The sequence below is a fragment of the Manis javanica genome, chromosome 2, assembly GCF_040802235.1.
Source record: "Manis javanica isolate MJ-LG chromosome 2, MJ_LKY, whole genome shotgun sequence".
Classification (NCBI taxonomy): Eukaryota; Metazoa; Chordata; class Mammalia; order Pholidota; family Manidae; genus Manis; species Manis javanica.
Window position 1 is genome coordinate 68,052,125 of NC_133157.1, and position 21,559 is coordinate 68,073,683.

Consider the following 21,559-nt stretch of genomic DNA (forward strand, 5'->3'; position numbering starts at 1 on the left):
AGTGATAGAATGCTATAAGCAATTAAAAGAAATTAATCAATATATAACAACATAGGTTTCAAAACCATATTGTTAAATAAAAACTAGACTGTAAAAATGAATATGGCAACATCATTTATGTAAAATTAAAATCTACAAAACAGTAGATAGCTACATAAACAGACAGTAACCGTGTTAAAACATGAACAGAGGTCTCTTTTCTGTGAGCTCTCTGTGGTGAGAACAGGGTCGAACCTGGTAAATTGAAGTGTTTCTACAGTGTTTTTCTGTCTCTCTGATCATTGCCTGCCTTGCCTTTCAGGTTTCTTCTATGGTTTAGGTTTGATTGATTGATTGACTAATCGATATTTCTACTTAGACTCATCCTTGCCAACAAATATCCAGAAGAAAATATCGACCATGCTAAGCAGGAATGCGCCGTCGGGGACCAGGGTGGAAGCAGCGGTGGTCGTTGAGATAAGAGAGAATTCCAAGGCCGTTATTATTTGGTGATCTCTGCAACCTTGCAGAAGGAAGATATTCTTGTGTGAACATGTCAGATCTATCAAAAGTTACATGAAATAGGCTCCTGAAATTGCAAAATATCAGTTATGTGCTGCATGTTTTGTGACAGCGTAAAGTGCAAATTTTCATCATTGTAGTACACCAAAACAGAGAAAAACCAAGCCCTGGGCAGTGTTAGGCCGAAGCTGCAGTGCTTTGGGTTGGGAGAAACAGTGTTGCACCGTAAGAAATGAGATTTTAGGCGATTGGACACAATTTGCAGCCCAGAGACATTTTTGTTGAAATCATTTTGGAAAAAATATTTTGTTGAATTTTTATTGAAAAATACGAAAAAAATGCATTATTTAAAAAGGGGTAAACATGTAATGGGAGATTACATACTTAAAAAAAAAATCCAGGTGTCTGGATTTTTTTTGAAAAATCAGAGGGTTTGGCTCCACTGGGTCCCTTGTATGCCTTGGTAGGTAGTGATCCCCGGGAGGTGTTACCCCCTTTAGGTAGGGCATGTGCTCTTCTGCTAACCACAGTTCCCACCTGATCAGCCACTTATTTGTTACCTACCTGATTATCAGATTGGTGGTGCCCAGTTGAGGGCAGCAGATGACAGCATTTACATTTCTCCCCCAGCACCCTTTCCTCCTTCCAAACATATTAGTCGTGTGTTTCCAACTATATTCAAACTGAAATATGGGGCAGCTGCCGGGGCCCCACCATTCTTCCTCAGGTCGTTTTGTTTGGGGTTTGGACAGTGTGATTCCATTAAAATCACATACAGAAGGTCATTGAAACCTCACTGCCTTGGTGGCAGGAATATGGTCTTGGCCTTCATTCTCGGTCCTAGACAGCTGTGGAAGGTGATTGAGAGGGAGTAGCAGAGAGCACCCAGCAGCCAAAAATGATTTTTATGATTCTGAATGCAGGCCATACTGTATTATTTATAACACCCATAGCAATAATTCCCAAAGAACTAAGTCTAATCAAGAATTCCTGCTCATTATCTAGTGAGAAAATAGATTGGGATGAATCTCAAACCCCAACCATGCAGATGGCACGGGGTGGGGCTGGGAGGGCGAGGACACCCCAGGTGGTGTCTGTCGGGGTGAGGAGGAAGAGGGCCCCAACAGCAGGTTCAAATAGGTCGTCCGATCCCAAGGACTCATTCCTGCTGGGAAGCCTCTCAAAAGACTTCCTGTTCGATGCTGTGGGTGGAGGGGGTTGAGACTAGTCAGTGTGGACTGAAGGGCTCAGATACAATAGGAACTGCTGGACTAAATAGAGCACATGCAGCCAGAGCCAGAATTTCTCCATAAAGTGGGCACATGCATGTTGTGAACAGAGGAGTCTTTGGAAGGGACCACCCAAGAGAGACCCACCGCCACCAAAAGTTTCCAAAGTTCCCTTTCTAGCTCTGCTTCCTTGCCCGCCTGATAGCCCATTATTAGAGTCATTTCTTTGTATGCAGGCGGTTCCTTAGGCAGTATCTCTTTTTATATAAATATATTTGAGAGAAATTTTGAAAAAGCTTTAAAAAATACATTTACTGTCTGTGCCAGGTTCTCTCTTATGCATGAATTCATGCCCAAGGTCATACAGCTAGTAAGTGGTCACCAGGATGGGAGCTCCTCCAAGTTCATTGCTTGATGTGATAGTTTTCCAGGCATGTTCCTGGGACACCTGGAGGTCCGGGAGACCCTTTCAGTGGATCTGTGAAAAACTATTTTCAAGACTATTTTCCTAGTAATGCTGAGACAGCATTTGCTTTTTTTACTCTCACTCTCTCATGAACAGATGATGGAGTTTTCCAGAGGCTATGTGACATGTGATATCACAACAGATCGAATGCAGAAGCAGATATGGGACTCCAGCCATCATCTATTAAGCCAGACACTAAAGAGGTTTTCAAATACATAGAACAATGCCATTCTACTCACTCACATTTTTATTTTGGAACTCTTTGGAGTCGTCAATAATTTTGAAGAGTGTAAAGCATCCTAAGATCAGAACATATGAGAAACGTTGCTCTGTGGCCCAGCTAGCACGGTGCCTACCGTGTCCATCTGAGTGTGAGTTGACATCCTTTTTCTCTGAGGCAACAGCTAAGACAGGCACTGTATGTGGGAGCAGGGAGGGGAGAAATGCGGTCTCCACCCAATGTAGACGCAGACTTAGACATGAGAAGGTAGCAGGAAGATCCTCGGCAAGAGGAGAGGACACAGAGAGGGGAGTCAGGAGGAGCTAGGCACAGACCTTCTCTTCGCCCAGGATAGGTAGTTGGATATTTTGCGGTAATGGTAGGGACGGAGACCCAGTTCAGAAGACTTGCATTAGCAAAACCACTTCCAAGTGGTGTGATCTGGGAATATCACTTATCTTTACTGGGCTTTACTTTCCTTTGCTTTTGGTTGGACCAAATCAGGACTTTAACCCAGGATTATGATAGAATAATAGATATTAACACATATAGCCAGAATTTATGATAAAATAGATACAATTGACTAGTTTATAAATGTTTACTTAATAAAAAGTTAAGGCAGATTTTTCAATATCTCCTACCATAATGCTACTCTACTGAGTTGAGTTCTGATGTGTTTTCTTGCATGGACCTACTGCTAGCACAGAACGGCTTGGCCCAGGGGGTACAGTCACCATAGCAGAGAAGAGAAGCAAAGAACTGTTGAAGGTAGTTAGTTGACTTAGTCAAGTTCCCTTTTGGCTCAAAATCTCTAGAGGTCTAAAACAGTGTTTGGTGCCTATTCTGTTGACACAAGTCCTCAGAGAACAGAGGAGGGACCTACTTAGAAGGAGGGTCAAGAGTTTTTAGACTGTCCAGACACATCGTCTTGGGACTATTTCTCAACTCGGTCACCTGATGCTTGTGTGTTTTTGAGAAAGAGAAATAATCTCTCTGTAAGAGGAGGGTGATAATGCCCACCTTATTAGGCTGCTGTAGCTGCTCAGTGAGAAAACATGTCCTATTGGTTGGCTCACAGTCAGCAATCAATAAACACTGGCTTTCTCTTTTCTCAAAATGCACAAATAGAGAACTCAGAGATACAATATAAAAGGTTTATCCTTTCTAGATGCCTCTAGTGAGAGGGAGGGCTGCCCCAGAGAAGTGAGGTCTGAGCACTTAGATACTGAATAGGAGGGGAAACAATTTTCTGTCCTGAAGCTGAGCAGGTCTGGAGATGCCATCTGGGTGGCATGTTGCTTCCTGGGGGCCACATGGAATGTCTCCTCATTCATATCTGCTCCCCAGGGTCCCACTTCCTGGGAGACATGTCAGATGAACCACAGCCAGCAAGAATGGTGCTCCCCATTTATCATCTTCAGGCTGGTTTAGTGGAGCCACTTGCTTTCCAACAGGTGAGTTGGATGAGATGGATTACATGTTGTCAAAATGGTACGTAATGGGATGCTGTGGTCATCCCTTTGTGATGTAGAAGTGGGAAACATTTAAACATTTTCAGTTAGTTTAAAAACAAGCTCAACAAATAGGTAGTTATGATTCCCAGTCCTCCCCGTCTGTCTGTTTTACTTACTGATTTTAAACCACAGGGTTTGCCTCACTCAGGTTTTTAAAAGACAACCTCCTTGTCACAAAAGTGTTTGGAGAAGATGAAAATGCTGAGTAGAATTAAACATTATTTTACAGCGCTTTGTACAGATAAATACGGCAGGCAGAGATCTGACAGGATGTCAAGTAACATGGGTTGGTTCCATCAAATAAGCTCCAACTGAAAAGCTGCTCTCTGACAGTCTAGCGCACAAAGAGCTGTAGAACTCCAGGTGCATGGATTGCACACCCTCTGCGAGGCAGGAGTGGAGTCTGAGAGGGCTGGGTTTGAATTGGCGCCTCAATATTTACTAGGTGTGTGATTTTGGGAATAACTTTTAACCATACTGAGCCTCAAGTTTCTTATCTATGGGTTAGGGGTAATAAATCTACCTTGTAGAACTGTTCTGCAGATTAGACATACTGTATGTGAGTGTGTTATAATAACAGATGCCTAATAAATGGTTACTCTGCTGATGATAATGCTCTTTAGTCTGTGCTCACAAATTGAGCATACCTAGTCTAAAACACTATTTGCCCTGTTGAGTTTTCTCAAAGTAGTCCTTCAAACACCATACTCTTTTTAGTTCTGTCCTCTCGTCTGGGTGAAAGTAGGATCAAGCCTTTGAGTTGAGTAATGCTAGAAGGGAGGGGGGTGTATTTTGCAACCCCCAATATAATAATTGATTCAGTCAAGGATTGTGTCAGTGGATAGTAAAATCATTAGGTGAAAGGTTGTGGGAAACAGCACATCCATGTGTTTCCTAAGAATCACCCCACCATTTATTTATGAGTTGTAAAGGTGAACTGTATCTTTACATCAGAGAGATCTAGTGGTCAAACTTGGCACCACTCTTCCTAGAAATAGCTGGTATGAGTTTCCTCCAAGGTGTGATGCAAAAGTATGTAAGACACCTGTGAAACATTCCTGCTAAATATGTTCAATCTGACTCTGACGAAGCCTTTAGACCAAACTTCCAGCTTATAAAGGGGACAGAGGAGCATGAGGAACAAGAGGAAATGGTCATACTAAGCCAGAACCTGGGATTTTCTACAAGACAATTAGCTTGGACTCTTCAAAAACTCAATATCATGAAAAATAAGTGTGCGCTGGGAAATTGCTCTAGACAGAAAGGCTAAAGAGATATGTCAAGTTGATGTGATGATTTGAAAAACAAAAATTAGCCACAGAAATAAATTTGGAAACAATTGGGGAAATTTGAATATGAACTGGATATTAGATGACATTAAGGATTATTACTGATTTTCTTAGGCATGATATGGTATTGTGGTTATGGAGGAGAATATTATTCTTAGGAGATGAATTTTGAAGTATATGGAGGTGACATGTTTCAACTATTGCAACTTACTTTCCTATAGCTCTGGAAAAAAATACATACAGAGAGAAAGCAAACAGCAACATATCAATAATCATTGAACATAGGTAGAGGATATAAGACTATTCATTGTCCTATTCATTCAATGTTTCTGTATGTTTGAAAACTTCTGCAATTAAGAGGTAAATGGAGAAAAAAGAGGGAGAGGAAGACTCAAGAATGATACTAGACTTTCAGCTAACTTATGCAAGGATTCAAAGGCTTCCTGGGAAAACTAAGAGATGCGACAATGCTCGGTGCTGCATTTTTAGGGAAGAGCAGCTTGTACTGGTTTGGAAAAAAAAAGCAGAGGAAGCCTGTTCACTTACAATATGCAGTGTGACAGAGAGGAATTGTAGTTATGTGTCAACCCCATAAAATGATGACGAGAAAGACCAAGTGCTCAGATATGGGTAGCGTTCTCATCAGGGGACAGTCCTTCATGAGGTGGAGGCAGGAAGCCGCCTCAAGACAAACTGAGATAATGGATGAGGCTATTAGTTCATCTTCCTCTGCAGGCAGAGCTTCCAGTTGGAGGGCTGTAGAAAATCTTTGGTTTGTAGGAGACTTGAAGGGGCATAGACTGTTTGCCTTGCCTTCAGCGGGAATGGACTGACTGACTGAATTCAGGATCTTACTGTCTCTCCTTCAGTGCATCTGTTCAGCAGCTGCGGAGGAGGACAGGTGAATGCTTTCCGCTTACGTCATAGCTCATCCAGCTGTCAGCCTGGTTTCCACTGCAGACAGACGTTCCAAAACAACTGCGTGTGCTTCTTGTTTTGCCGGCCTGCATGAGTCTCCAAGTTTTGGAGCTGGAGAGACACCTGGTTCTTAACCTGGGGGTCAGAGACTCTTCCCATGGTGACTGTGGATGGATTTCAGGGAAACCATGAACCCCTTTAAACAGTCTCCCAAATCTAAGCTTTTTTGCCTAGGAAGAGTTCCTGTATTTTAACAGATTCTCATAAGTGATTATAACTCAAGAAATTTAAGAGTCACTGATCTGGGTCCAACCTCTACACCCCACATTAACAGACAGAGAAACTGAGAAAATTAGGGGAAAAAAGCAGTTATTGAAATTTTTGGTATGTCTGTATACTTTATAGAACTGACCTGGTTTTCTGCCACTGCAGACTGAGCTAATGGCCCAGTAAAATTGGTTGAATGAAATAGAGTCACTAGGGAGCTTTTGCTGTCAGCATAGAAACCCCAAATAGCAGAGACAAGTCTGGTTGAAATCCCTAGGAAGCAACATAATTTAGGAGCTACCCCTGCAGTCTTTGGAAACCAGTGACACAGGGGAGACCAGTTCAGTTTTTTTTTGCATTACATTTGAGCTTCGAGAAAAAAAATCCCTGAGAAATATTAAAGTCAACAAATTCCATCCCTCCACCCACTTTCCTCTTCACCTAGTCCCTCCACACCATTTCCAAAAAATGTGGGTCCCTTGCTACTTAGACTGTTGCAGTTGCTCATGAAAGATACCAACTTGATTTAAAACCAAAGTGTGGGGGGGAGGTATATTCCCTGTTGCTGCTGAGACAAATTACCACAAACACAGTGGCCCAAAACAACACAAATTTATTCTCTTACAGTTCTGGAGGTTAGGAGTCAAAAAAGAGTCTTTAGGGGCCCGAATCAACATTGAGCAGGTCTAGTTCCTTCTGAATGCTAGGAGAGGGATCCTTTCCTTGTCGTGCCCAGCTTCTAGAGGCCGCTTGCATAGCTTGGCTCTCAGCCCCTTGTTGCATCTTCAGAGCCTCATTTCAATCTGCTTCTGTTGTCACACAACATTGTCCTGGATTCTGACTTTCCTGCCTCCCTCTTGTAAGTACCTTGTGATTACTTTGGGCCCTACGTGGATAATCCAACATCATCTCCCTATCTCAAGATCCCTAACTGAATCAAATCTGCAAAGTCTCTCTTGCCATAAAAGATAACATTCATAGGTTTGGGGGATCTTTGGGAGTCCATCACTTAGACTACCTCAGGGGGGATTTATTTTAGGGATACTGATGTGTTTTTAGACCTCAAAGGTCTAAAGTTGGGACTACAGTCATGTCCCAGGAAGGATCTAGAATCTTTCTGTTTCTCATATCTGCTCCTGTCCGTCTATATTCATTCTTTCTTTCTTTCTCAGCAGGTTGGCTACTTATGCAACTGAGTCATAGGGAAGAACATGATGTTCAATGATTCCTGAGTCTATGAATTACAGTTTCACTATCCAGAGATTGCCCCTGCACACCATGCCTAGTCCACATTCCCAAGGAAAAAGCTCTGACCGACACTCTTGGGTCAATGTCATCCCTTGTTATGGAGGTAGTCAAACTTGTGGCTGTAAGCAAAGGATACATATGGTACCCTTTTCCTTCTACCTTGTAAAAAATCACTGCCAGCAAAAGGCTTTTTAAGTGATACTCAACTGGACATACACTAAAAATAATCCTCTGTCTAGGATGACTAATTTGCCAGGGAATTAATTAAGGGAGTAATATTCCAAATAGAATTCACTAGCCCTTGGTCAGTGTTTTTCAAATAGTGGGTGTCCATAAAATATTTCTTGAGTTGAGTTGTGAAATTTCTTCAGTCTTATTATACATGGGGTTTTACCACCTTTGGTCTGGAATCCTGCCACCAGTCCCTCTGCAATTCTCTGTCCTCTGCTGTGCCATATTTTTACATGCCACACTTTTGTCCAGAATTCTTTAGTCACTTTCTTATTATCACAGTATAAAGTCCAAACTCTATCCTGTCATTTATGTATAAAAGGATGAACCACCTTTTCTCCAGCTGGGACAGAATAATAATTTCATAGATGTGTTGAGAAGATTAAGTGAATACGAGGGACTGTCATATTTTCTCACATGTCTCCAGTGTGAGTCCTCTGCCCTGATCAGGTTGGCCTCCTACAGTCCCTGTAGTCCCCGGGGCTACATCTTTGTTTCTGCTGAGACTCCAGTCTGCATGCTTGACTCTCACTTCTTGTCTTCTTCAGTCCTGTCTATTCCTTTAGGCTTTGCAAGGCTACAAATATTCATTGTTTCCTCCTAGTTCAAAAAGCATCTCTAGTCTGTTCTTACTGTGGTTATGTAGTCCAATTCCCTACCCAAAGGTGGGAAACCATCCATACGGTGCCTTCCTGGTGGCCATTGTGCTTCTACTTGAACACTTTTGCTGTCGATGAGCTAAGCCTGGACTGCTCATCCCCATGCTTTTTAACAGCTCTAATTAAATAACTATAACATGTAATTATCTTTTTAGTCATGACATTCTTGTCTTTTTAATAAAATTTCCAGTTCTTCCAGGTGAACAAAGTAGCTGCTCAAAAGGCATTGATTATATTTATGTCTAAAATTATAATTTCATGACATTAGTAGTTAAACAATTGCTACCACTTTTCTTTTTTTTCTTCCAACTTTACCATTCCTCAGAGGCAATGACTTACCATTAAAGGGTTTGTGATTATTGTGACAATGCCTAGAACAGATCTCTGAACAGGAAGAGGCAAAGAAAAACCACCCTGGTTTATATCTATTGATACTTATTGAAACCACCTTCTCTTGGGCCACTTTAGATTACTCTTAGATAGTATTTGAATTGTTGCAAAACTTTTACTCTTTTTTCTCCCTTTTGGTGCATTGTTCCAGTCTTTTCACTATTCTTAAATAAATATATGTATCTATGTCTATAAACCTGGTTTAGTTTTTACAAATTGGGATTAGACCATACATAGTGCTCTTCATTTCCCTTTAAAAAGATTTGATAATATCTAGAGGGTATTATGCTCAGTGAAATAAGCCAGGTGGAGAAAGACAAATATCAAATGATTTTACTCACTTGTGGAGTATAAGAACAAAGAAAAAACAGAAGGAAGAAAACAGCAGTAGACTTAACAGACACCAAGAAGGGACTAGTGGTTACCAAAGGGAAGGGGCTGGGGAGGGTGGGTAGGGAGGGAGGGAGAAGGGGATTAGGGGGCACTACAGCTCACAATCACGATATAGGCAGGTCACAGAGAATGCAATTAGTGACTCTATAACATCTTCCTGCATTGGTAGATAATGACCGTAATGGAGGGGGTGAGGACTTGATAATACGGAAAAATGTTGAACCACTGTGTTATGTATGTGAAACAATAAGATTGTATATCAATGACACTTTAATTAAAAAAATGGAAGAAAGATGTGATAATGTACCAATGGCACCTTTTCATATCAATATAACAAGATTTAATTATTCTTAATGGCTGTATGGTATGGCACAATTGATCTATTCTTTTTCTCCTATTGATCAGGACATATAATTTCCAACTGATTCTTGAATTCTGATTTCCTTACCTCAAAAGATATCAAAAAGATAAGTGATCACCACACTCCTACTCACAAACTCGCCCAGTGTTAAAGGTTGAATATTCTCCCCCTCCCCAAATTCCTGTGTTGAAATCCTAGCCCCTGTACTTCAGAAGTGACCTTAGTCAGGGAATACGGTCATTGCAGATGTAACTAATTAAGATGAGATCATACTGGAGTAGGGTGGGTCCCATACTGGTGTCCTTATAAAAAAGGGAAATTTGGATACAGACAGCACACAAAAGGAATGTCATGTGAAGATGAAGGCATAGAATGGGGTGATGCTGCTATGACACAGATTGCTAGCAAACCACCAGCACTGAGGGGAGAGCTCTGGAGCAGATTCTCCCCCACAGCCCTCAGAAGGAACCAACCCTGTGGATACCTTGGTCTTGGACCTGTGACTTCCAGCACTGAGACAGTATATTTCTGCTGTTTAAGCCACCTAGTTTCTGGTATTTTGTTAAGGCAGACCTAGCAAACAAATACATGCAGTCTTTAGGGAAAAAAAGGATATTTAGTGCTTCAGACAAAGACTATTAGGACAATAGTTCATGGTTGTGAGTGAAGCCCTTTCTAGGGTGACCGTGTTGTGTCACAGTGTCTATCCTGACCATATATTTTAAGATGACTGATGTAGCCCAAAGCTTCCAGAAAATGGCTCAAACTGTAAGAAAACAGTGTGCTGAATGTTTGGGCAGAAGCCAATTTAAGAACCAGAGATCAGACAGGTAGGGGAAGAAGAAATGATTAGTGATAAGTGTCCAGTAATAAGACTGTGGTGATCTAGACCTTTATATGGCAAGCCATGTTGTGGCTTGTAATTAAATAGGGGAAACAGTAGGTAATGATAAACAAGCTCTAGAGAATTTAGTCTTCCTCTACCTACAGCATTATGTTCTTCAGGGAAGTCCTGTGTTGGTCTAAATTTGAGATATTGGTAGCAAAAGATGGTTGACCTGATTCTCCAGGAAATCTGAGGGCATGTGTTTGAACACTGTGTGTGTTATGTACATGTACATACTTCGGAACATAAAAGTTCCTTGCAGAAAACTATGTGAGTCATTCCATTTTCAAGAAATTGATTAGATAGAGCCAGTAGGAAGGTAAAGATAGAGATGCTAGTTGGAGCAAAGCCTCATTCTCAAATCTGGGTTCCATGTTGGAGATGCAGCTAAAGAACTGGGGCTTCTTGGGAGTTCTAACCAGGATGAAGCACTGTAAGATTTGAAGGCTTTTCAAATTAATGTTCCTCTTATCCAGTGTATCCTCCCCTATCTTATTAGCTAAACCCTCCCTGTTCTTCAGGGCACATTCCAGTACAGGCTCCTCCACAGAGACTTCCTTGCCCTGAGCCACAGAGCATTGTTACTCCTCTGAAACTTCTAGACTCTTATTTTTCATGCTCTATTCCTTAGGCAACTCAATGTGAATTACAAGACTTATATGGTCACATTTTATTACAGCTAGATTTAAAACTCCATGGGGGAGGGATTTTCCCTACTTTATTCACCTTAGCACACCACTGGGCACATAATGGATGCTCAGCAACTATTTTCTTGAATAAAGAGTTGCATGCACATATAGTCTGCAATTTCTCTCCCCACTGCTATTTTAAGTTCAAGTATTTGAAAGGTCAAGGAGCACTGCTTATTATTTTTGGCAAGAGCTGCAATGAGAGTTATTCAATGGGAGTGGGATTGAACCCCTTTCTCCCATCCTTCAGCTCTCTTAAAGCCAAGCTGATTAAATATCATATTTTAAAATGGATCATGAAAGCATGCCCGCTACACTTTTAGTGTCAAGACAAGTTTCCCACGTCTCTCTCATCCAGCCAAATTGCCACTCTTGTCTTTGTCTTTCCTACATATAAATTACAGAGCTGCCCCCCGGTTTTTACATCCTTTACCATAGGGGTCCAGTACTCCAGTTCGTATGAGGGACTTACAGGTAATGTTAGTGAGTTAAGGGGATGATATGTAAGATACAGACAGGAGTGGTGGAGACTTTGATGTAAGAGAGCACATGCTCATTTTAAAGGGGCAGCCAAGATGTTTATGTCACCTCGTTTCTGGTATTTTGTTAAGGCAGACCTAGCAAAATGACTCAAGTGATTACTGTTACATGGAAATACAGGTCTCGTATTATTAGATCTTCAGATTTTTCAAGAGAAGCCAGAAATACAGAATTAGATATAAAGTACATAAATTTTTAAATGTTTCAAATTTTAAAAAACACTGTGCTGGCCAACAACACTGCTTTTCTGCTGGCTAGATATGACCCACAGGCTATCAGTTTGTAACTTCTGTTCTGCAGGTAAATTATGGGGCCCAAGACAATCATCTCTGTGTACCCCAAGAATTTTTGGCACAAGGATAGTGGAGATCAAATGGCGGCAAATGAATGCACAAGGGAGTCCAAGTCATGTTTTGAACTACGTAAGTTTTTTTATTGTAAAACATTTGTTACAGAAATTTCAGAAAGTTTTTCCCATTTGTATCTGCTAACTTCTGCTTTGAATTATGTATCTAAAGGAACAAGCTCAAAGTGCATTGTGAATCCAATAATAGACATTTAAAAAAGAACAATTCCTCTAAGGATTTATAATATATTTATAATGTCAATAGATATGCAAACTGTGTCTGTCCACACACAAAGAAGGAAAAGATGTGTATATATTTAACAAAACCAATTTCAAAATTGCTGTATTTATAGGAATTCATTTAAAAATGATATTTGAATCATTTCCCCCATTATAAACTATGGTTAGAACGTTTACAAATGAGAGTCTAAAGCTCTGTATTATGAAACAGCTATGAGTACAGTACATTGCGTGTACTGTTTTGCACAGCAGGAGCAGCAATATGAACTCAGGTCAGAGGCTGTAGCAACAAGCAGCTGCTAAGCCTTGATGCAATGCTGCGGTGCTCTTCTTCCGAACCTCCCTCACAAAGATCCTGCATTTCGGTCCTGAATGAGGCAGCTCACAAATATCCATGCATAGTTCATTCGGGAGAACAGGAATAATCCTGAATAGGGTAAGTTCCTTTCTCCCCCACCTCAATGCTCATTATATGTCACATATATACTAAGAATCAAAAATGTGACCCTGACTGGCTCTAACTCAGAGGTCCCGAACTACCGCCTCTGGGACTGAATGCTGCTGGCAGACACATTTGTTTGGCTAGCACAGTGTTTGAGAACTGGAATGTGGATGTCTTTGCAGCGGGATGCTTGTTCTCTCATGCCCTACAAGCTCTACTTCCTGTTGTCTTTCACCTGTCCAACAGGCACATTTGTGTCCTGGATCCAGCCCCTCCACATGTTTTAGTTTGCAGCCCCACAGTCGAGATGCAGCTAGCTGGCTCTGATGATATGTGGGAAGCTGGGGTGAAGGTGTGAGGGAGCCTCTTGGGATTCAGACAGGCAAAGAATTGCATGAGGCTGATGCAAACACCAGCTGAGTTTGGAGCAGTGGGTAAAGCTAGTGGGAGGAGGCTAAGTAAGTGGGAAGAAGTGTAGGGCTGGGAGAAGTCTGAATGTTTGGCTTTTTCCAAGTAGTCACTGTTTCAGCTTACTATCAGGGTTCATGGGGTACTGAGGTAATAGGAGTGAGGGTCTGTCGGTCTGGCAAAAAAGCATCTTGTGCTGAGCTAAGAGAAGGAAGAGAGTTAAGGGGGTGAAAAAGCATGTGTGACACGTAACAAGAAGAGAAAGCCTAGGCAGTGCAGGCTGAGAGAAACTTTGCTCTATTCATTTGAAGATCCAGGCACTAGGCTGAAGTTCCCTCTGTGTCCCACAGTTCTCAGCTGCCTGCCTGCTCCAGAGGAAGGCCCGGGTCAAGGCTGGCACTGACACTCTGCAGAAAGCCTATGGACTTCTGGCCACACATGTCCCTTTCACTTTCTAGCACACAAACATAGTGCGGATAGCAGTGGCCTGAAGCTTAAATGGGCTGGTAGACTAGGTAAATTAGAGGAGGGAAAATTCACCTCATTCTTATGGCCATCTGGATTACTTGGCCACCAAAACCCTCTCTTAGCCTCATGTCTTTGCTGACATGAAGAAACTGTCACGTCTTCATTTCATTAGCAGTCACCAGGACAAGCAGTTCATCAGAGAAAAGATAACAACTACCCTCTCCAATGAATTAAGAAAGAAAAAAGAATCACGTGTTCCTTAAATTAGAACTCACCCCTCCTGTGGTTGACTCCAATCTGGGAAAAAGAATGTGTGACACGTAAAAAGAAGAGAAAGCCTAGGCAGTGCAGGCTGAGAGAAACTTTGCTCTATTCATTTGAAGATCAGTCAATTATAAGACAGTGCAAATAGGTTCTGCTCTTCCAGCCATTGAATGGCTTCTAATGATGAAATGGTGATTTCTTTAAAGGGCAAACTCTTTAAAGACTAGAGTCACCCAGTGCTTGATCAGACACCCACTCCCCCTTCTTTTGCTCTCCTCCAAGCCAGGCTCACAGACCAGGTGATAAAAGCCGCAGGTAAGAAGAAGGGCATTTGTATTACTGGACCATCATTCATCATGGCCTGTGGATTTCTGCACTGTCACAAGCAGACTTCTCACTCTCATCACTGGTTTAGCAATGTGTACCCAGTGGCCCTAAAGAATCAGAAATGTGTCTTTCACATATCACAGATACACTAACACCTAGACCTTGGTAAACCCAAGTGGTGTTGGCTAGCCATCTCTGGGTCTCATAGCTATACACCCTGTGGTCAATTCTTCATTTCATATGATTTGTTCAGAGCTTTAAAAAAGATTTTAAAAAACCCATGGCTACTATTTTGTCTTCAGTTTTCAAAACCTGAACATAATCTCCAAACAGTGGAAGGAACCCAACATTCTGAATGAGTTTCTAATGGGCTTAAGTATCAAGCAAGCAATAGCAAAATGTGATGTGCCTTTAAAAAGTCAAAAGAAATGCATAAAGCAGTGCATGCATTTTGTTGCCACAAAATTAAGACTGAACTGGAGAGGGATTACTTCATTTAAGTCACATTGCTATTGTTAGAGAATAGTGACTTAGAATGCAACATCTAGAACAAGTATATAACCATCTACACACTAGAGTCACTTTTTCTATAAACAAACATGATAGTGTTACTCAAATGAGCATATTTATAAAATACTGTACACTGCTTCTGCATGGGGTCAGCAGATGTAAACAAACAGCTAATTCAACTGTAGTTTAAAATGTTATTTTAAGTTCATTTGTCGTATAGTCTTTTGCATAACATGCCAGTTGTTCTTTCACAAAATCACAACTTGCCTGTTACCACAGCCCACAGGGCTGGTTAGATGATGTATGTTAGCTTATACAAATATCTTACAGGGTCTACAGGAGAGTGAAACACAAAGCAGAACAGGAATAAAACTGCTCATTTCATGAGGATTCTAAATACACAAAGCAGAACAGGAATAAAACTGCTCATTTCATGAGGATTCTAAATAACATGGAATTGGGAACATAATCAGTCCTTGCAACATGTGCTTCTTTATTGAATGTCACAGATTTGCAAATCATTATAAAGCCGTCCTGTAACGTTCATTAATATGACCACATGCTACAACTATTTGGGTTAAACACAAGTCACATATATGTTTATGTGTGTTTTATAATACAGGATTGCCCAGCATGTTGAATGGTACAGCCTATAGACCCAGCATGATGGATGACTGGACAATATTTATCATTAAAGAAGTTAAACAGTCCAAACATTACAAGTACATTTTTCCCATTTGATTATTCTTATATATATATATATATAAATATATATATGTGTGTGTGTATATATATATATATATATATATATATTTTTTTTTTTAAAGGGGAACTTTCAAAGTGCTAAATAATATCCTAGACCTGGAAGCTTAGACTTAAAAAAAAATCCAATTCTTTAAAGTGCTGCATTCTGATTGCAATATACCTTTCAGCTTAGAGAAATATACAAACTAGTCATGACATCTCTGAGCAAGCTTTCCAGCTCCTCATTTAATTCCATGGAGGAGGGAGTTTGTAACTATCAATATAAAGTATGTTGGTTAATCAGGAAATTTCCATGGTCAGGTTCATAAAACACCCTTATTTTTTCCAAAAGGAACAAGCAATTTAGAGCAAATCATTACATATGGTAGTATATAAAAATTGGCACCTTAGAACCAGATGATTAAACCAAAGCTATTACTTCCTTGAGCTCTCTGTGACTTTATTTATGTTCCTCAATAATGTGCTGCCCATGAGCTGCTTAATTCACAGAGACAGGTAATTAACGTCCCCCTGATCAGGGACATGGTGGAATAAATGAGTTACGCACAAGCTGACTGTACAAGGCCACGGAATCAATGCCACATTGGTGTGCAGAGAACCCAGAAATGGAGAGACATGGATCAAAACATAACATACATGTATGTGCGCAGGAACGAAATGGCTCATGAAAGTTACATAGCTTGTGTTAAAGTCATTTAGATTTGGCTTATATATTTCACACACTTTACAAAAGGTGCAAGAGTTTCATTTTCATGCAAACAAAAGAACCAGGTAGACACAAGGTCAGGACTGTTAAGCACTTTGTTTCCCAGGTCCTGTTCTGTTCTCCCCAGAAACTGAAAGGAAACCTGTGCTCACTCATCATTTCTTTCCCCCATTTTCAGTCTGGTCCAGGATGAGGCCCTGGTGGGCTGTGATGTCCTGCCCTGTGGTCAAAGATGAATGGTTTCACCTCCTTGGATTCCTCTACAGACTCCCCCAGAGAGCCTTCCTCCTTTGTGAGTGTGCTCCACATTTAAAAAACCACCAAAACGGTAGGATGTAAGTACATCAAACTAGCAAAATCTAATCTAAGGAATGAAAGTAACAAAGTCTTGGTTCAAACTCTTGTGCTGAGATTTGGCCTTCCTGAGAATCACAGAGCAATGGTCTCAAAATACAAAGTGCCTATTACAACTGCAGCAATTATGAATAAATACAGTTCCTCTTCCTCATTGTCAATCAATATGGAACCAGAGGTGCATGAACCCTTTAAAGTTATATTGCAACTTTGCATGTATGTACATTTTGTGTGTGGTGGGGGGAAGGGTCCAGAGCTTTCATTAGATCCTCAAAAAAATTTATGACTCAAGGAAATTTAAGGGCAAGAGATTTATCCTCAGACCACATGCATGTTTGCTGAGGGGAAAATAACCAATGTGGAGCCCAATAAAAATGTAAGCGTTTCTAGAACAATTACATATGAGGAAGTCTGGTTGCTTGTTTCTAATTCACCTAAATATCAAGAAAAAGAAATCCTTTAATTCTTTATATATGGCCTCACCACTATTTCTACACCCAAAAAGCTTCTGCAGAGGGTTTTTCATTTTTAAAAAAAATTTAAAGGCTAGAGGTTTAGTCCACATATTTACTTGATTTCACTTCATGAGAAAATTTGGAGTTCATTAACTACAACTAAACAAAAGAACTAGATAGTATTTGAAGCCCAGAACATGAAGTCATTTTCCTTAAATATTGTATTCTTTTTTAAATCAGTGATCCAAATAGACATTTGAAGATTCGAGGATCAGGAATTCTTTCTCTCACTTCAAATCCAGATTCAGACCTAGAAGCCTATGCCTCTATTCTAAAGTCCTTATTACTATCAGGTTTAGAATTGCATAACTATTTGGACTGCAATCATTTTGGGCTGGAGAAACCAGACTAAATGAGATGTCATGATAGCGAGTGCTTCCAGAGTAAAAAGGGACAGAGGGCAGGTAGCCAGGCATTTTGGCAACTCTAGTTTGGCAGAAGGAAAAGTTAAGGTCATACAGATTTTAATAAATCATAATTTCAGTATCTGTCAAAACCCAATATAATAAACTCTTTCAATGAAACTCCTTGGATAGTAAAAATATCCTGGTTATACCTCAAGGTGACAGAAAAGTCCAAACCTCTTAAGAAAGCTCTGTCTGTTTATATACTATGCATAAACATGTCTCTCTGAGTAAATGCATATATATATATATATATATGTATATAAGCAGCATATACTATAGAGCTCTTTATGTGGTTTATTTGCTTTCTATTTTAGTCTACTGTATCTTTTTTATAGCTCTGTATATGAGAAAAACATTCATGGTATGCCTGCAACTGATGGCTTTGGGTGGCTACCAAACTCCTAGTCAGTTCTAAGGTTATTTATGGTTTTGAAACTTCCTTAAAAAGTACTTTGGAACATTCTCATAAAAAAGATGCCAGCCCTTGAAAAACTCCAATTGAATTTATGCTGAGCTCAGATTAAATGGCAAAACTCTAGATATGAAAATATCCACATGTAACCAGATATTCACATACAAAATGGTCGTGTGATGAATGGTGTGGAAAATTGGCAGTCACATCTTGGAGATGTTCAGAGACACAGGGGAGTCATGCAAATGATGGAGGTCACACAGCAACATAACACATAACATGAATGGGAAGAACATAACAATGTCCCATCTGGCAGTTCTGGGTGGGCTGTGTTCACTAAGCATTTTTTGTTCACTATTACATATTCAGTGAGTGACTTCATTGATGATAGGTGAGATAGAAAATAAATTAAAAAATATAAAATTAATTGCATTCATCCTGAGCTTGCTTGACTATACTTGAATGCCCACTGTATATAATAAACCACTTGACATTTATTTTTAACATCTATTCTTTCATTTTGATTGCAATACAAAAAGGTATTTCTTTTCCCTTTATTTTCTTCAAAAAAGATAGACAGTTGTGGCACCAGAAGTGAATATATAATAAGAGACAGGTGAACTATGACTGTTACCTTGTTTTTTCTTTATAATGATCAATTACAGAAGTGTTGGCATGAGAAGGATGTGGGACGTTAGGTAGAAGTGCTGGCTGCCGGCTTATACTGAATAAAAAGGATGCTCTTCATCGGTCACCAGTGATGGAGCCAATGTGAAAAGAAAACAGAATTGAAGTTTAGAATATCTCATTTGTATGCTGGCTACTTTTTTATTTTATTTTATTTTGCAATTTAGCCCTGCATCCTAAAATGCTTGGTCATGGTCAGACATGGAAAGATGCCTCCTGGCATGGAAAGTGCTTGCAGCCCCTTCATTCCCAAAGCTCATGGCTTTCTGAAGTGACCAGAGGTACACATTTACCTCAACCCTTCTTCTCCCTCGCCTTCCCCTCCCAACAAATCAAGAGTGAAGGTGACTTAAATCCCTGTGTTCGGTACTGGGCCAGATCAAGTGCTTTCTTGACCTGTGGCCCAGAAGTCACCTTTGAGTTAACTCCTCCCAAGGCATTGCTTGCTTTGCTCAGCTAGGAATGAAGCAGGTATGTTTCAAGGAAGGGGAACCGGTGGAGTTCGGGGGGAGTTTTAGGGCTGGATGCGCGAGCCTCCTGCAACACTTATTCAGAAGGTTTAGTTGTGCTTGCTTTCAAAGCTGTGGGAAGCGGATGTTCTGGACAGTCTCCGCATGGACAGGCTGTCCGCTCGGCCCTCCGGCTTGGAGGACTTACTCCTCTGGAAGGGATTTCGCAGGCTCACTGTGTTCCGCTGCCTGTCGAGTTTGTCGCTGATGGAGAAGCTCTTCCTGGTGGGCGCGTGTGGTGCACTCGGCTCCTCTGCCGAGTAGCTGTTGGCGCGCTCTGTCTTGGGAACCACGATACTGTTGGACAAAGTTCGGTCTGAGTTGCCGCCCTCCTGGGAGGGCATCACAGCGGTGGCTCTCTGGCCTTTGGCCTCCTTCTCCTCACTGTCAGAGCTGGGGTGACTCAGCTCTGCTTCTCGCTCGGGATGGCAGCAAGCAGAGTCCTCCACTTTGCCTCCGAGACCGCCAGGGAAGGCGGCCCTCTCTGCAACTGCTTGGGGGGCGCCGACGCACCTGGTGTCGATGCAGTCTGTAATACTTGTGTATTCTGCTGTTTTCATGGGCACCCCAAAGTTGGCGTAATAGCTCCTCGAAGGAGAAAACATAAAGCTATGAGATTTCACTATGGGGGCCTCTTCTAGAAGAAAGGGTGTGGTGGCTAGGTAGCGGCTACTTTTGGAACGCTCGATGGTGTGGTACGTTGGAGGGTCAGTGTCCCAGGGGTTTTGGCATTCTGGGATGTGGGTATAGTCTGAAGAGAAAGATCTAGTGTCCATCAAGGTGATGTCCTCGAAATCAATGCTCCGACTTGGAGGTCTGTCAGTGGGTGCAAGAGTTGCATAGGCACTACTTGAAGGAGCTGTGGAGGGTCCTGGGGCCGAAAAGCTTGGCTCACCCAGCCCAAGGATGTTCACGGAATTGTCCAGAGTGTCTGTATCACAGTGGAGTTCATCCATGGCAGAGACATAAATGTCTATACACGAAGATGGTCTTCTGGAATCAGGAACAATGGCCAAGGTGTTTGCAGGGGCTATGGGAGCTGTGGATTCTTTTGCTACAGAGTGGGAACTAGTAGCCCGGTGGAGGCTCAGGGACCTTTCTTTAAAAAGGCTTTCCAACTTTTCTATACCACCTTTGTCTTTCAAATTGACTGAATAGAAAGAATGGCTTCGCATACGGGGCACTAGGGTTGGAGAAGTTGGGGACATGGTCTCCTCACCTGCAGGGTCTATGCTCTCTTGAAGTTTGAAGGTGTTGCCCTCCTGGCTGTTGAAGCTGCTCTGGCGGACGATGTACGCTGCGTCTGTGCAGTCCGACGAGGTCCGCGAGCGGATTTTGTTGGATTCAGCCCGCTCCAGACCTGTCAGGCGCTCCAGGGCCGCGGCCATGCGCCCGATGAGGTCCTCGAGCTGCGCCAGCCGGATGTCCACCGTCTGGAGCGAGGCCTTCATGCAGTGCTCTCTCTCGTTGACTTCCTCCAGCCGCATGGACATGTTCTCCACCCTGTTGGAGGAAGAGAAAACAGGGTCAGTCAGGGCGGGTGCCTCTGCTGGAGAATCTGTCTTTTCGAGCTGGAAGAGGCTTCAGAGATGATCTAATCCAGTGGTATTTAGCTGTCAATTCCCTTTTCCCTTAGTGAATTTAATGCACAATCCCCCAAAACAAACACCAGAGTTGAATAGTTCTTACTGAAGTGGAGTGGGGCCAAAGTCCCACCCTTTTACCATCTTCACGGTTTAGCTGTGGCCGGGGGCAGGGTTTAACGACCTAAGTAAGTAGGAGGGTGCTGGCTTACCACCAACTAAATGAGAATGCTGTGCTTCGATGACTTTATCCAGAGTTTTGCAATAGAATTTTAGCATGTAGCTATGCTTGCTGCAGTGTACATGTAAAATTTATATTTCATGAACTGGGAATTTGTTTTGCATTTATATAATGCTTTTTTTTTGGTGTTGTTATTCACAATAATCTTTTTAAAATTTAGTGCCTCCAAAGGAATTAATTAACATGGTCTTGTTACTGAGGCACCTGGAGGTGATGCAATCTAATCTGATCCTTTCATTAATAAAGGAAAAACAAACACCAAGCAATTTACCAAGGTTACATAAACTACTTTGTGGTGAACTCTGTAGTGTCTATCAATAAGTAAATTATCCTACTGCCTTTTCTCTCTGGGTCTTTCTGGGTAGCTGATCGCAGGTGCTCTACATTACAGAGGTCAGGATGTCTTGACTCTTCCTTTTGGAAGTTCTTAAGGGTGTGAAGTGTGTCATATTCCTGTTTTCACTTCCAGGTTGCCTGCCTAATACCAGCCAGCTGTCAATTAAGGTTTATTGAGTCAGTCATTGTTATAAACTTGATTTCCATTGTCTAATGGGCTGCCTGGCCACTTCTTTAC

The 21,559-nt window shown here is 41.5% G+C and overlaps 1 protein-coding gene and 1 long non-coding RNA gene across 2 annotated transcripts in view; one reads left to right on the top strand and one right to left on the bottom strand.

The window, feature by feature from the left end:
- Positions 1 to 2,117: 2,117 nt before the first annotated feature.
- On the top strand, positions 2,118 to 16,655 carry LOC140847702 (uncharacterized). Its single transcript, XR_012127753.1, has 4 exons — positions 2,118 to 2,567; positions 3,764 to 3,870; positions 12,102 to 12,223; positions 16,456 to 16,655. It is a non-coding gene; the product is annotated as an uncharacterized lncRNA (long non-coding RNA).
- TRPM3 (transient receptor potential cation channel subfamily M member 3) overlaps positions 15,629 to 21,559 on the bottom strand; it is a 484,965-nt gene continuing 479,034 nt past the window's right edge. Inside the window, 1 exon segment of the mRNA XM_073228642.1 lies at positions 15,629 to 20,664. Within this exon segment, the coding sequence (XP_073084743.1) occupies positions 19,212 to 20,664 (1,453 nt within the window). The 3' untranslated portion in view covers positions 15,629 to 19,211.